General features: G+C 45.0%; 1 protein-coding gene across 1 annotated transcript; it reads right to left on the reverse strand.

Moving 5' to 3' along the window:
• Nucleotides 1–8,275: 8,275 nt before the first annotated feature.
• LOC124035062 (synaptotagmin-4-like) lies at nucleotides 8,276–15,526 on the reverse strand. The gene is made up of 5 exons (XM_046348479.1): nucleotides 15,397–15,526; nucleotides 12,742–13,760; nucleotides 11,267–11,441; nucleotides 10,760–10,926; nucleotides 8,276–10,504 (listed from the first exon to the last, which is right to left on the reverse strand). Exons 1-5 carry the CDS (start codon nucleotides 15,416–15,418, stop codon nucleotides 10,355–10,357), a joined length of 1,533 nt encoding a protein of 510 aa, XP_046204435.1. The 5' UTR covers nucleotides 15,419–15,526; the 3' UTR covers nucleotides 8,276–10,354.
• Between the last annotated feature and the right edge of the window lie 1,100 nt (nucleotides 15,527–16,626).

The following is a 16,626-nucleotide window of genomic DNA, read 5'->3' on the forward strand; positions in this document are numbered from 1 at the left end:
CATGCCCTATGAAAGTGACACAAATAACACAGTGCAAATAAATGTGTATGAGAAGTTGCCAATTAGACTCGTATCACACCAAAGACACCGTAGATGTTTTATGTCCCCTATGCGTGTTTGTGCCGAGGTTGTGGAACTTTGTGGGATGTAGTGATTGTCAAATAAGCATATTAGGGTTGTAAGACTGTCCCTACTCTGCAGTAAGAACAAAGCAAGCAGCATCCATCCATGATGTTGCAAAAAAATATATATAAATAGTAAAGCACCCTTTGTTGGCTCTAACAGCCGTCCAATCAGTTGGCTGCTTGGCCTTAGTAAACTGATGGAGAGAATTGTGTTTGAACAAATACAATGCTACTTTTTTTTAAAGGTTAACTACTGACTTTCAGCATGCATGTATGGAAGGGCACTCAACTTGTACTGCACTGACTCAGATGACTGATGATTGGCTAAAATAAATGGACGGTAATATGGTAGTGTACTGCTAGATTACAGTGAAGCCTTTGATGTTATTGATCATCATTTGTTATTGAAAAAACTTGCTTGCTATGGCTTGCCATCACATGATTGGAGAGTTACTTATCCAATAGAACTCAGAGAGTTCTTACATTTACATTTACATTTAAGTCATTTAGCAGACGCTCTTATCCAGAGCGACTTACAAATTGGTGCATTCACCTTATGACATCCAGTGGAACAGTCACTTTACGATAGTGCATCTAAATCTTAAAGGGGGGGGGGGGGGATACTTATCCTATCCTAGGTATTCCTTAAAGAGGTGGGGTTTCAGGTGTCTCCGGAAGGTGGTGATTGACTCCGCTGTCCTGGCGTCGTGAGGGAGTTTGTTCCACCATTGGGGGGGCCAGAGCAGCGAACAGTTTTGACTGGGCTGAGCGGGAGCTGTACTTCCTCAGTGGTAGGGAGGCGAGCAGGCCAGAGGTGGATGAACGCAGTGCCCTTGTTTGGGTGTAGGGCCTGATCAGAGCCTGGAGGTACTGAGGTGCCGTTCCCCTCACAGCTCCGTAGGCAAGCACCATGGTCTTGTAGCGGATGCGAGCTTCAACTGGAAGCCAGTGGAGAGAACGGAGGAGCGGGGTGACGTGAGAGAACTTGGGAAGGTTGAACACCAGACGGGCTGCGGCGTTCTGGATGAGTTGAAGGGGTTTAATGGCACAGGCAGGGAGCCCAGCCAACAGCGAGTTGCAGTAATCCAGACGGGAGATGACAAGTGCCTGGATTAGGACCTGAGCCGCTTCCTGTGTGAGGCAGGGTCGTACTCTGCGGATGTTGTAGAGCATGAACCTACAGGAACGGGCCACCGCCTTGATGTTGGTTGAGAACGACAGGGTGTTGTCCAGGATCACACCAAGGTTCTTAGCGCTCTGGGAGGAGGACACAATGGAGTTGTCAACCGTGATGGCGAGATCATGGAACGGGCAGTCCTTCCCCGGGAGGAAGAGCAGCTCCGTCTTGCCGAGGTTCAGCTTGAGGTGGTGATCCGTCATCCACACTGATATGTCTGCCAGACATGCAGAGATGCGATTCGCCACCTGGTCATCAGAAGGGGGAAAGGAGAAGATTAGTTGTGTGTCGTCTGCATAGCAATGATAGGAGAGACCATGTGAGGTTATGACAGAGCCAAGTGACTTGGTGTATAGCGAGAATAGGAGAGGGCCTAGAACAGAGCCCTGGGGGACACCAGTGGTGAGAGCGTGTGGTGAGGAGACAGATTCTCGCCACGCCACCTGGTAGGAGCGACCTGTCAGGTAGGACGCAATCCAAGCGTGGGCCGCGCCGGAGATGCCCAACTCGGAGAGGGTGGAGAGGAGAATCTGATGGTTCACAGTATCGAAGGCAGCCGATAGATCTAGAAGGATGAGAGCAGAGGAGAGAGAGTTAGCTTTAGCAGTGCGGAGCGCCTCCGTGATACAGAGGAGAGCAGTCTCAGTTGAATGACTAGTCTTGAAACCTGACTGATTTGGATCAAGAAGGTCATTCAGAGAGAGATAGCGGGAGAGCTGGCCAAGGACGGCACGTTCAAGAGTTTTGGAGAGAAAAGAAAGAAGGGATACTGGTCTGTAATTGTTGACATCGGAGGGATCGAGTGTAGGTTTTTTCAGAAGGGGTGCAACTCTCGCTCTCTTGAAGACGGAAGGGACGTAGCCAGCGGTCAGTGATGAGTTGATGAGCGAGGTGAGGTAAGGGAGAAGGTCTCCGGAAATGGTCTGGAGAAGAGGGGAGGGGATAGGGTCAAGCGGGCAGGTTGTTGGGCGACCGGCCGTCACAAGACGCGAGATTTCATCTGGAGAGAGGGGAGAAAGAGGTCAGAGCACAGGGTAGGGCAGTGTGAGCAGAACCAGCGGTGTCGTTTGACTTAGCAAACGAGGATCGGATGTCGTCGACCTTCTTTTCAAAATGGTTGACGAAGTCGTCTGCAGAGAGGGAGGAGGGGGGGGGGAGGAGGATTCAGGAGGGAGAAGAAGGTGGCAAAGAGCTTCCTAGGGTTAGAGGCAGATGCTTGGAATTTAGCGTGGTAGAAAGTGGCTTTAGCAGCAGAGACAGAGGAGGAAAATGTAGAGAGGAGGGAGTGAAAGGATGCCAGGTCCGCAGGGAGGCGAGTTTTCCTCCATTTCCGCTCGGCTGCCCGGAGCCCTGTTCTGTGAGCTCGCAATGAGTCATCGAGCCACGGAGCGGGAGGGGAGGACCGAGCCGGCCTGGAGGATAGGGGACATAGAGAGTCAAAGGATGCAGAGAGGGAGGAGAGGAGGGTTGAGGAGGCAGAATCAGGAGATAGGTTGGAGAAGGTTTGAGCGGAGGGAAGAGATGATAGGATGGAAGAGGAGAGAGTAGCGGGGGAGAGAGAGCGAAGGTTGGGACGGCGCGATACCATCCGAGTAGGGGCAGTGTGGGAGGTGTTGGATGAGAGCGAGAGGGAAAAGGATACAAGGTAGTGGTCGGAGACTTGGAGGGGAGTTGCAGTGAGGTTAGTGGAAGAACAGCATCTAGTAAAGATGAGGTCGAGCGTATTGCCTGCCTTGTGAGTAGGGGGGAAGGTGAGAGGGTGAGGTCAAAAGAGGAGAGGAGTGGAAAGAAGGAGGCAGAGAGGAATGAGTCAAAGGTAGACGTGGGGAGGTTAAAGTCGCCCAGAACTGTGAGAGGTGAGCCGTCCTCAGGAAAGGAGCTTATCAAGGCATCAAGCTCATTGATGAACTCTCCGAGGGAACCTGGAGGGCGATAAATGATAAGGATGTTAAGCTTGAAATGGCTGGTAACTGTGACAGCATGGAATTCAAAGGAGGCGATAGACAGATGGGTAAGGGGAGAAAGAGAGAATGACCACTTGGGAGAGATGAGGATCCCGGTGCCACCACCCCGCTGACCAGAAGCTCTCGGGGTGTGCGATAACACGTGGGCGGACGAAGAGAGAGCAGTAGGAGTAGCAGTGTTGTCTGTGGTGATCCATGTTTCCGTTAGTGCCAAGAAGTCGAGGGACTGGAGGGAGGCATAGGCTGAGATGAACTCTGCCTTGTTGACCGCAGATCGGCAATTCCAGAGGCTACCGGAGAGCTGGATCTCCACGTGGGTCGTGCGCGCTGGGACCACCAGATTAGGGTGGCCGCGGCCACGCGGTGTGGAGCGTTTGTATGGTCTGTGCAGAGAGGAGAGAACAGGGATAAACAGACACATAGTTAACAGGCTACAGAAGAGGCTACGCTAATGCAAAGGAGATTGGAATGACAAGTGGACTACACGTCTCGAATGTTCAGAAAGTTAAGCTACGTAGCAAGAATCTTATTGACTAAAATGATTAAAATGATACAGTACTGCTGAAGTAGGCTAGCTGGCAGTGGGTGCGTTGTTGACACTACACTAATCAAGTCGTTCCGTTGAGTGTAATAGTTTCTACAGTGCTGCTATTCGGGGCTAGCTGGCTAGCTAGTAGTGTTGTTTACGTTACGTTGCGTTAAAAGAACGACAATAGCTGGCTAGCTAACCTAGAAAATCGCTCTAGACTACACAATTATCTTTGATACAAAGACGGCTATGTAGCTAGCTATGTAGCTAGCTACGATCAAACAAATCAAACCGTTGTACTGTAATGAAATGAAATGAAAATGTGATACTACCTGTGAATGCGACCGGGTTGTTGAGTTCTATTCAGAAGATGTTGGCTAGCGTTGGCTAGCTAGCAGAGTCTCCTACGTTAAGGACGACAAATAGCTGGCTAGCTAACCTCGGTAAATTAAGATAATCACTCTAAGACTACACACTCTAAACCTAAACAACACAATTATCTTGGAACGAAGATACGAAGACAGCAAAGACAGCTATGTAGCTAGCTAACACTACACTGATCAAGTCGTTCAGTTGAGTGTAATAGTTTTCCCAGTGCAGCTAATCAGTGGACGTTAGCTAGCTGGCTAGTGAAGACTACGTTAGGACGGCGAAATACGATAATTACGCAATTATCTTTGATACAAAGACGGCTATGTAGCTAGCTGAGAAGAAATTGCTAAGATTAGACAAATCAAACCGTTGTGCAATAATGAAATATAATGAAATGTAAAAAGTTATACTACCTGCGGGAGCGAAGCGCCGATGCGACCACTCGCTCCAAACCGGAACCGGTTCTCTTACATCAGATATTTACAGTGCGGTATCACTCAGGGCAGTTGCCTTTGGCCATTACTCTTCTCTATTAGTGAAAATGATCTGGCACATAAAGCTAAAATTACTATGTATTCGGATGATTGCACAATGTACACATTAGCACATACAGCCAGTGAGCTCACAGAGACTGTTACCAAAGAGTTACAATCAGTGTCAGAATGGGTAATTATTAATAAACTGGTCCTAAATAAACCTAAAACCAAAAGCATTGTATTTGGTTCAAAGCATTCTCTTGGACCTAAACCTCAAATGGTGTTGTGCATAAATGGTGTGACCATTCAAGTTGAAGCTGAACTCCTATGAGTACCATTGGATGGTTAGTTATCATGGTCAAGTCATATTGACAATTTTTGTGAAGCTGGGGAGAGGTATGTCTATTATAACAAGATGATCTGTGTTTTTGACACAAATATCAACTGTGCTAGTTCTTCAGGCTTTGATTTTGTCCAATCTTGATTCCTGTCCAGTAATATTGTCAGATGCAGCAAAGACCTAGCAAAGCTGCAGCTGGCTCAAGACCAAGCAGCATGCCTTGCCCTTAACCAGTGGTGTGTATTCATGGATGCCAGTGGAAGTCAGGCTTCCCCAATAAATTCGCTAAGAAAAATTATTATTATCTTTCGTCACTCTGTGTTTCAGAATTGTCCTTCAATTCACAAGAGGCTGAATATATCTCACTGGAGAAAGCTTCCGAGTGAGTGAAACAGCACCCCTCTGTCTCTGTATGTCAAAAAGAGAATGACTTTGCCTCCTGTAGTATCGAATGAAAGGGAAGCCAGCGAGCATTTGGCCTCCCTTGATATAAAATAGTATAAAATAATAGACAATCAGCATTGAGCTCAACTGTGAATGGTCCTGGCATACCAAATAAAGTGTCAAGGGAACCCAGTTTGGATTTGGCTTCACACCAATCACATCACATCGAGAGTGTACGTCATTAACAGAAAGAACTTGAATTGTTGCATCTCTTTGTGTTGTTGTCCTCCAGTGGGTAGCTAGCTAGCTAAAATGGTCCCTTTGCTAAATTTGCCATGGATGGAGATAGGGATTTGGATGTGTGGTTTTACTCAATTCTCTGTACTGGCTAATCATTATAACAGCGATTCTGATCCAACCATTAATTCATACATGAGAGGTAAGTTCAATATGTAGCTATATGTAGAAGGCTAATGTTAGCTAACTAACGTTGCCCTTAAAGGAAGTTAGGCTAGCGAGCAAGCATTTTAGCCAGGTAGCCTAGGACAACAAAAAATAAAAGTGTGTACTTGTGAAAGAGAGGAGGATGGCATTGGCGTTTCTCTACAAGTAGGGTGAGTCAACATGTTTTTCTACTTGCGCACGCGCATACACCCACAGAAATCAGAACCATGGACAGCCACATCATATTTAGCTTACATTGATTGGGCTCAATTGTTTTTGGTATCTTTTGGTTGTCACTGTATTAAGCTAAGCCTAGGTGACTTGATGATGTTGAAATGTTGAAATTGAAATGGTGCTGGAAAAGTGGAGGCAGCTCCTGTTTTCTTTGCGACTTGCTGTAACTCTCCGAGGTTGTAAATCAATAGTTGTTTAGTAGTCCGAAAATGTCGGAAACACTAACTTGCTTGACCATAGGTCGTGTAACTGTTTGTTACACGCAATATGCTTTGTGGACTTCACTGGACAACGGTTGCTCTCTGGTTTTGTGATGAAACAAAGGTGTGGTTGAATTGATTCTGCCTCTGTTGCATCTCATTGTCTCGGCCTTTGGCCTATATATCACAGTCGCAAAGCATATGAACTAACAGGTTATAGATCAAACAACGCAATTATCACAACACAGGTTTTAATATGGCATTTCTTTCTAGATTGGCTTCCCCAGTGATTTTACTCATGCACCGCTACTGCCCTGAACTGCACACACAGAACTAACATCAACAACATGGATGATAGTATTTCATGGTTGAGGTTTGAGGAGAAATTGACTACTTCTCTTCTAGTTTTTTAAAGAAACATTTGTGTGTTGAAAATGCCTAACCGCTTGTATAATCTATCTGCATATACTTCAAACAGACATGTGTAATGAGCTGAAAACAAAGTCACTAAAAACAGACACCCCTTTATTATTTTTTATTTTTTTAACCAATTTCTTTATGTATTTGTCTTAATGAATCTAAATGGTATATTCTACATGCTTTAGCGTTAGTAGTACATCAGACCAATAGATGGCGCTGTTGCGCTGTGTAGTTCAGAACAACAAATCCTGGCCAAGCGCGCGCATCATTCTTCAGAATAAATTAAGCGCCAGAACTTTGCAGACGTCAGTTTTTACTGTTACAGACCACCTCAGCTACAGCCTGAGGCCAGTAACACATACATACCCCACCAGACACACAACTATAGGATTATTTACGGTACATAAACCAAAAACGTATTTAATGCGTCGCCATGTCCTCATGGAATGCTCAACCATTAGAGGTGGCAGTTTTTTAAAACGTATTTTGGCTTTAAAAAAATATTTTAACATATAGCACCTCTTTCTAAAGATCTAATTTAACTGTACTGTATATAATAATATGCATACGTATATATGAATAGAGTGTAAATATAATGTTTGCTGTCTCTTGGTGTCTTTCCTATATATAACTGTTTTGTCTTTCCTATATATAACTCTTCTGTACTTTGTTACGTATTTGTATGTTTTATGTGTACCCCAGGAAGAGTAGCTGTTACATCTGCAGTAGCTAATGGGGGTCCTAATATCCAAAAACCAAAACTGTGGACCGCGTCCTCTACTATTCAGCCTAACTCTGTCTCCCCTGAGAGTCTCACTCACTGACCTTTACTTCCATCCACCAGCCTCTTTCTGGGGGGAGCAACCTCTCTCTTAAAAACAGCTGTCCCCTCAAGGTGAGTCACCTCCCTCTGTGTCTTTACCCACCTTGCTAAGGATATTGATCTTCCCTTGCTCTGCTTTCGCTCATAACCAAGATCAATAGGCGTGATATTCGCAAGCAGTGAAAAAAATCATGTTCTGATTTTCACTGATGGCTAAACCTCCTGTCCACAATTGTAGAGTATGGTACAGCTCCAGCCGGTCTGTATTGCCTGTATGAGTCTGGCTAATGGACAGACAGCTACCGGACTGGATCCACAGCCTATGATGGTCACTCTAGAACTGAAAATGATGATAATTGGTGTGTTGCTATGGATAGATATGGGTGATGTTCGCAATGTGAGAGTACTGAAAGGTGGGCATGACGTACTGTATGTTATATGAGTGTGTTGACTCTTAGAGCACATGACTAACACATTTTATGAGCTAAATTTGAAGACATTTACTTCTTTGCTGTCTGTTTTAATGGGTAAACCCTCTTGAGGGTGACAGTGACTTAGCCTTCAGCAATAGTTGATACTGGCTTGACAAATAAGCAGATATCCAAAACCTTTTGGATGTATGTTTAGATATGTTTAGGTATGTTTAGATGTGTTTAGATGTAGTGCAGGCAACAGTATGTTTCTACTGTGCAAGATCAGCAAGGGTTCACACAGATTTAAGGGAATGAGAACAGATGAGCAAACACCCATTAAGATACCTTGTCTGGGAAAGTGGCAGATTAGAGACATTTAAAAAATGAAACAATGCCATTGTGGTATCACGTGAAGGGCTTTCATAGAAATCACAGATCAAACATTATCGCACTGTTTACATTGGCATGTTTTAGTTCTACTAGATTAAGCCCATATAGAATATATATTTTCTTCTAACTCTCAACTCCTACTCCATCATAGACCATTCAACAGTAAAGATGTCCTGTCTGTCACATTCAATATAAGTGCTGTATAAGTGATTGAGCTATAAATTGATATCCGGGACCATGATTTCAGTGACACATACAGTAGTAGAAAGGGCAGCAGTTACACAACGTGTGAAACCAGTGTGAAATGGCTAGCTAGTTAGCGGTGCACGCAAGTAGCATTTCAATCGGTGACGTCACTCACTCTGAGACCTTGAAGTACTTGTTTCCCTTGCTCTGCAAACATCATGGCTTTTGTGGAGCGATAGCTAACAATGGTTCGTGCGAAGCAGTTGTTGATGTGTTCAGAGGGTCCCTGGTTCGAGCCCAGGTTGGAGCAAGTAGAGGGACGGTAGCAACACTGTTACATATGGATATTTATAACCATCAAAAGGGCCATCAGAAATACATAAGAAACAACGGCAACGACTGAAGTTTGAGTTCTACGAGTCTTTCCATATCAGGCATTTTACTCCACTAGTCAACGGTGGTATTTTGTTTGTAATAATGTTAGGTGCATGTAATAATCTAGTGCATGGGACATATACTATCTATAAATATGACAGAACCTATGGTATCTTCATCACACCACTTTCATTCTGAGATGCATTTCAACTGTGAGAGCTTTCTCTGTTAAAAAGCAGAAATATGCAGTTTTAGCAAGACAAGACAGGCATTCCATTTGTCAATGCTGATTAAAAGAATTGAAAGTCCCATGACAGAATGTGTACAGTATAAGTCCCTTAAAAAAGCATGCCTACACAGTTACAGTCATCAATTGATGGCTGATTGATGTACGCAAATGGCTTTTCAGACTCCTGTCTTCATGAAGGTGTTTGGAGGGCTTCTCTGGTACAGGCTTGATTATGTCCAGGTAAAGATATATGGTATGTAATGATTCAGGCCAACACCTATATAAGTACTGCACATATGTCTGTTATCATCCTGCCACAGTGGATGGTGGATGAGTAGGCCATGACAGAGTATAGCGCATGACGATCAATATCACTTTTTCAATCACGCTAATGTCTGGCAAAGATCCCAATCATGCAAGTAGCACAGACCACAAGTACCACAACACAAACAAAGCAAACAGAGATCAATGCTGGGGACAAATACTGACACAGAACGTCACAGTAAACCACAACTAGAAGTGTTTTGGCCATGACTTAATAATCATTGACAGTAGAGCAAATTCAGACAATGGTCTTTAAAGCTGGAATCCTTAGTTGCTACACCCATTTTTGGACTTATAAATTAATGATACAGTATATACCCATTGATTCTTGAAAAATCGAACTTGGTAATGCCTCAATGAGCTTATTTCAACTGTCCTACTCCATCAGAACCCAAAATACAAGCTTGTTTCACGTCAGTGTTTGTAAACAATGTAAATGTAAACAAACACTGTATAGCCTCAAAACATGGTTAAAACTATCATTTTGATATCATGGATGTTGAGTCGTGACCATGAATTTGTGAGCGGTTATCTTTCTCCAGGCTCATCCCTCAGCCTTTTACCAAAACACAGGTGGGGTGTCCGCTTTGCTGTAGTTTCAATGAAGGATTCCAGCTTTAAAGATGTGTGGGACTGACAGATTGTCCTCTATGATACAAACAGCACCAACACATAACACAAATCCATGCAACTCGTATCATACAGCCGTAGTGGCAGTCAGTCCTGTGGCCTGTATCTCACTGTTAGGGCAGTGTGGAACAGTAAGTATCAGATACTACAAGTCTAAAAGCAATGACGTCACAATATGTTTACAGCTGCCACCACTGATAGTCCATTTGCTGTTCGTCCTTTGTGCGTGTCCCATTAGTCTGGCAAGCCCTCTATCACCTGTCCTCTCTCCAGCAACGCCCTGACCCTCCTGACACAGGTAGAGGTCAGCTATAAAGTCCTAAAAGACTGCTGGTGTGATGGGGTGCCAGTGCGCTGTCTCCACCTGTCCCTGCCTGCACATGTCCCTCCAGTGTCCCTGTCCTGCCTCCGGGGCCTCGCAGCCAATCAACACACGGCCCAGCATGCTGCTCTTCGTGTAGAGCCGCCCCTGTTGAAAAGATAGATGTTTTGTTGGTTGTTCTCTGACCATATACAGTGAAGTAGTCTGAGACATTTCTTTTGTAGAACAATAACATACAGATAGTTGTAAGACGCAAATGCACAGAAGATACATTTGATGGAAGACTTGTAACATAATTGAGGATGTAATAAAAAACTGTGGACAAACAAGTAATTACATTATCTGTTATTACATTATCCGTGGTTGCACTCTCCTAATTCTTCACCACTGAGTCATTCCTACCTGCATGATGATGAACTCCAGAGCAAGAGGCAGCTGAGTGATGTCACCAACAGGCAGGTCAAAGAGAAAGGGAGCGTTCCACACAGCGTTGTGTCCCCCCGCCCCTTTGGTCTCCTTCGTACTGATCACCTTCCCATCCTGACGCAGGTTGATGACTACGTAGTGATCTGTAGGGACATGAGAGCAACAATCAATATGAAAAATGGAGAGAGAGAGAGAGCGAGAGAGAGAGGGGAAATGACAGGAGGCCCATCAGTATCTGTAATCTCATAAGGAGCTCAATCAGGGCTGCAGGGGCCTGGGAATATGACTGTGACTAAGGCTGGGACTGGATATGGGATTGTGAGGTTGAGGGCTTGACTGGGGTGGTTCTAAATAATGGCTCAGTGGCTTAAAGCATAGTGCCGGCAACACCAGAGTTGTGTATTGATTCCTGCATGTGTATAACTGTCAATGTCGACAGTTCTATATGTTGCTTGGGATGAAAGCTAAATGGACCTATCATACCTGCTGCTCCTGGCATCCGGGAGATTTTGGCCAGGTTCTCAGCCTTGCGGACCATCACCTTGATGCGGTGGGCCAGTGTCTGGTACTGCAGCAGAATGAAGAGCTGACCCAGGGCTCGTGGAGCAGCACCGAGCGAACTCTTCCTACGACCTAACGTCTCCTGGGAACTCATACTCTGGGAGGGGAGAGGCTGAGTTAATAAGAAGAAGAGAGGAGCACAGTGTGTTGTTGTTTTATTAAGCACGTTCTTCTTTGTGTCCTGAGGTAACTAAAGTAGAACACACAGCGTAAAAAGAACGACATGTTGTTGCCTCCAAATTATCATCCTTAAGAATCTCGTCTTTTACCCCATGAGGTTTCCATGAGATTCATGACATAAAAAGCACAACGAATCTCATTAGTTGCTTATTTAGAGCCGACAGCACCCTGGGCCCAGACTTAGTGAGCATGCAGCTGTAAGCCCGCCTGTGTTTGTGAGACCAGTGGAGTCTAATGGGAGATCACCCAACAAGGGAGACATCATTTGATCTGTCTCTCAGTCTGTATGTCCCAACAGGCTAAAGCATGACATTGCAGAGTCAAATGCTGAGTAACCTGTAAGTGGGCTGACGAACCCATTGATTCCGGACGTCACAAACTAAAGTGACCATCCTGTCTGTATTCTGCACCAGCTCCAAACCCTGCCACATCAGTCCCTGACCTCCCACATCATGTCAACAATAGTGTTATAATGCTAACGGGTTACAGTAATATGGCAACTTTCATCTGATCTCATTGCACCACTACAGTACCATTAGAGATCACAACTACATCCTCACACCACCTATCAGCTACCATCTCTCTACTTCTATTCTTTTTCTCATTGGGTGATAACTCATTGAGCTTCATACATGTACAGCATGCATGACATCTCTCTGTGCCTTGCAGCTGAGATCAGAGGTGCCTGCATGCTGCCACCCAGCCTCACGCAGAGATCCACTGATAAGACATGGTGTCGACATAATGTCCATTCATACATCACCATGCTCGCTCAGCCCAGCGCCTGAGGCCTAGCTCTGTCCCTCTCACCCACACCCTCGCCAGCTCAGGCTGTCAGTAATGCCTTCTGGCACAGCCACCACAGAGGACACGGCCCACTGCTCACTGCACTCCACATGTTTGCTCTCCAGTCACAAACTACAATGTCACCATGTCCAACAACAGTGGAAAAGCTGCTAATGGCCCAGACCTTGTTCTGATTAGACTAGCCTGACACATTCCCTGATAGATAAAACACGATATGGACTATTCATAGCCCCAGTGTGTGTAGTTTTTCTGTGCTTAAAGTTAACTGAAAACAGTGGTCTAAGATGGTGGGGAGATAGATAGTGATTGTGAGGCTATAGTTCCCATAGAAAAAGAGTGACTATACAGTATATCTATCTTGTTGTTCTATTTCTATGATAGTCCCCTAGGCTTGTAAAATGACGTGTTACCTTTTTCAGCCTACTCCTGGTGGGGGTGAGCTCCCTGGTGTAGGGGACAGTTGTATCTGGCTCCCAGTCCATCTCCCCACAAGGCATCTCCAGCTCCCCCAGCGCTGTCTCTCTCAGGCCTGAGAAGTCCCTGCTGAACACAGCCAGCCGGAGGGTGCAGGCACGGAGCTCCTCCACAGAGCCCACCTGTAGCACAAGGCTCTGGCACTGTATCTCTGGGCTGAGGCTAAGCCGCCGAGACGCCCCATGCTGGGGTGAGGAGCAGAGCGGGGGCAGGCTGGCTCGTACGAACACCCCACTGCGCCGCCGTGCCGCCCCGGACAGGCCCATGATGTTGGTGGTCAGAGTGCCCCGTGCCGGGGAGAAGAGCAGGGAGAAGTGCAGGAGAGGAGCAGGCTTGGTGGGGATGGATAGGGAGCTGGAGCCGTACTGTGGCTGGGACAGCTCCCCCTGAAGGCCAGTAGACTGCATGGCATTGCCAGGGCTGGTCAGGCGGCTCTGTTCGCTGTACAGGAAGTTGTCACCGGTCACGGTGCAGCGGCGTTCCAGCGCCCGACGGGTCTTGGAGACTAGGCCCAGTTTGGAGATAGAGGGCAGGGAGGCACGGCCATGGCCTGAAGGCTTGTAGTGGGAGGAGGAGGACACACTCGGAGTGCTGAGGCGACGCATGGGAAAGCAGGACCTGGGGGAGGACCTCAGCTGGGAGGAGGACGACCGGGGGCGAGGTTCAAAGGGCAGGGCGGTGAGGTCATCCTCAGAGGGGGAGGAGCTGCTATTGGGGGAGGGGAGGTCCAGGACATCCCCGTCTAACTCCTCATACTGCTGCTTGATGGGTAAGGTGCCAGATGAGGGGGTCAGGGTCACGGTGACCCGTTCACACGTGGCTGAGGAAGGGGATATTGCTGCCTCTTTGTCCTCTGGTGGATGATACTTCCCTCTCCGCCAACACAGTAGACAGCCCAGCACCAGGCAGAAGCAGAAGACTGCCAGACCCACTGCCAGCAGAATCTGCAGGTGGACTGGACACAGGAGGGGTTACGTTTCAATTACATTAGTGACTGAAAAACACAGAGAGTGAAAAAGAGAGCGAGAGAGAGGCCACCATCAATTTTCTCCTATTCATTATGAATCATTGAACATAATTCTATTTACCTTTTTTATTTGCAAATACAGCCCTTAATTTATTATGTTTCTACACCCGTCATCCATTATGAGATTAAACAGGAAATGTTTTGGGTCCTAATTCTAACTAATTGTCCTCTATTGGAAATTGAAATTATGGGCTTTGATTTAAACCAGAACAGCAGACTGAACTGAATGCGGTGGAGTCACATTTCCTGCTTTCCTGAGGCTTAGTACATGTGTAGGAGGCGATATCAGCTCTCATCTCATCTCACTTGACTACAGATTTATAAGCAATGTAATTGGGACACCAAGGGATGGTACCCTATTACTTCTTTAGTGCACTACTTTTGATCAGGGCCCTAGTCAGAATCAATGCACTATAAAGAGAATAGGGTGCTATTTCAGACACCAAAAAGTAACTTGTCCTGTAACATAAACACTTTGTGACAGACAGTCTCTGACTATGACTCATCCATCAGGCCCAATCTGTTTGATTGAGAATGAGAAGCTCTAATATATATATATATATATATATATTTTTTTTTTTTTTTTTTTCAAGGAGAATGTGAACCAGAGTTCACTCTGATCAAGACTCACCGGGACATGAGCCATTCAGAGACATTATCATGGCCAGATGGTGGATGGAAAAGATGAAGGCTCTCTACTGTGGACAGTGAGCCGATGATCGTTATCAGGAAAAATATTATTGCCTGGTGTAATTTATTGCACGGGTCCATTTGAGTCATTGCTGAAACACAGCCAGTGATAAGACAGCTACTAGCCTAATATAAAAATAGTTACGCAGTCTGTTACCACAAATGAAATACAGTATGCTTCAAGCTAGTGTTATTAGACAGTACAGGGTCAGGGATGATGTTGTTAGCCAGTTTACATACATCTCTAAAGTGAAGGCAATGCCTCTTATAAAGAACTGCGCCAGCTAATTCCAAGCTAATATGACTACAAGAAAATCTGTTGGTCTCTATAAATTCAAAAACAGAGATTTCCTGTGTCTCTTTGCATTACATGGCCTGCTAAACCACTACATATCAAAAAGAGGCATAAAAAGCCCAAATAAAATGAATACTATTTAATACATTATTTTATATAGCAACATGTATGCATTTATAACCAGATGTATATAAACTACACCTATAAACGTACACAATCGAATTTAAATTAAATCCATTAAAAGGTGAACCACATTGTTACTGTATTAGTCGTCATCTTCATGCTGTTGGTATTTCCTGCTGTTTGCAACCTGTTGGTCCTCGATGTCTTCATCAAATAATATTTACAAAGCCGCGTAAAATTGTGTATCTATTAGTATGCAAACTATGCACCACCTTAACAGAAGTTGAATTATAAATTAATACATTGAGATCTGGTTTTCATAAATTATTAAGCTTGTCATTTGTTTCCATCTTGAGATGAAGTCAAGCAAATTCACAATAAGACATATTTCGTATCAATTTAACTTGAATTTCAAAGTACAACAGAACTGATTAAAATTATAATTACGTTTCTTACCTCCAAGAACATATTGCGTCATTTTTTAGATGTTATTTTTATATTCCACCGACATCAATGTGAACGCGGTTTGTGCGTGAGATCCATTCCCGCTTTATCCTGGGAATTTCCTTAGCACAGTGGGTCACTGCATTGACATGACAGACCGGCCCTTTAAGCCAATCAGAGGAGTCGGTGACTAAGCTTTTATTCCTATTCTATACGTGGGAGTCCGTGGGAGGATATGTTGGACTAAAAGTAAACCATTGCTGCTAATTAGCATCGTATATCTTGTTGACAATATTATCTAATACAAACGTAGCGTGATACAAAAAGCCAGATAAAGTTATTAATGAAGCATCATCTGACATTTTAAGACATCAATTCAATAATCCTAATCATTAAATAGTGTAGCCTCATTAGAGAATACACACACTCTGTGTATGACTCACGGAGAAAGACCAAAAGCTGCTCCAAAAAAGCTGTCTTTCCTCAGATCTCACTTATCCTTTATTAAATGGTACAGGCATTTTGCCTACATTGTACCCATTACTTAGAGATTGTCATCTCCCATCATCTGCAACTACCTCTCCCACACTCTGTCCTGTGTCAACCCCCTCCTTATTTCCCTCTCACATTCAACATGGACACACACACACACACACACACACACACACACACACACACACACACACACACACACACACACACACACACACACACACACACACACACACACACACACACACACACACACACACACACGCAAACACACACACACACACACACAAGCAAACACACACACACAAACACACAAGCAAACACACACACACAAACACACAAGCAAACACACACAAACACACAAGCAAACACACACACACACACACACACACACACACACACACACACAACACACAAGCAAACACACACACAAACACACAAGCAAACACACACACACAAACACACAAGCAAACACACACACACACACAAACACACAAGCAAACACACACACACACACACACACACATGCAGTATGATCCCCTTCCTAATGTATCTCCCCCTTGTATAGGGAAAGACAGTGATGAATATCTATTTAAAGTATGCAGGCTCTTGGCTTTGGGCAGAAAATGCCTCCTTACTCCTCTTTGTGAAGAAGCTTCCCTGACTCTTTGAGAGGTGGATGAGTAATCATTGTAACAGTCTGCCTGCGTGTGCGTGTGTATGCTTGCCTGTGTTGTCAGTCCCTTTCAG

This window comes from Oncorhynchus gorbuscha, linkage group LG05 (assembly GCF_021184085.1).
Source record: "Oncorhynchus gorbuscha isolate QuinsamMale2020 ecotype Even-year linkage group LG05, OgorEven_v1.0, whole genome shotgun sequence".
Classification (NCBI taxonomy): domain Eukaryota; kingdom Metazoa; phylum Chordata; class Actinopteri; order Salmoniformes; family Salmonidae; genus Oncorhynchus; species Oncorhynchus gorbuscha.

What these genes read in the sequence shown, in the direction of transcription:
- LOC124035062 (XM_046348479.1), bottom strand. Translation starts at nt 15,418, where the DNA reads ATGACGCAATATGTTCTTGGAG. An exon ending in GACGCAATATGTTCTTGGAG is followed by an intron (nt 13,761 to 15,396) that starts GTAAGAAACGTA and finishes TCCTGTGTCCAG; the next exon opens with TCCACCTGCAGATTCTGCTG. An exon ending in CCAGGAGTAGGCTGAAAAAG is followed by an intron (nt 11,442 to 12,741) that starts GTAACACGTCAT and finishes CTCCCCTCCCAG; the next exon opens with AGTATGAGTTCCCAGGAGAC.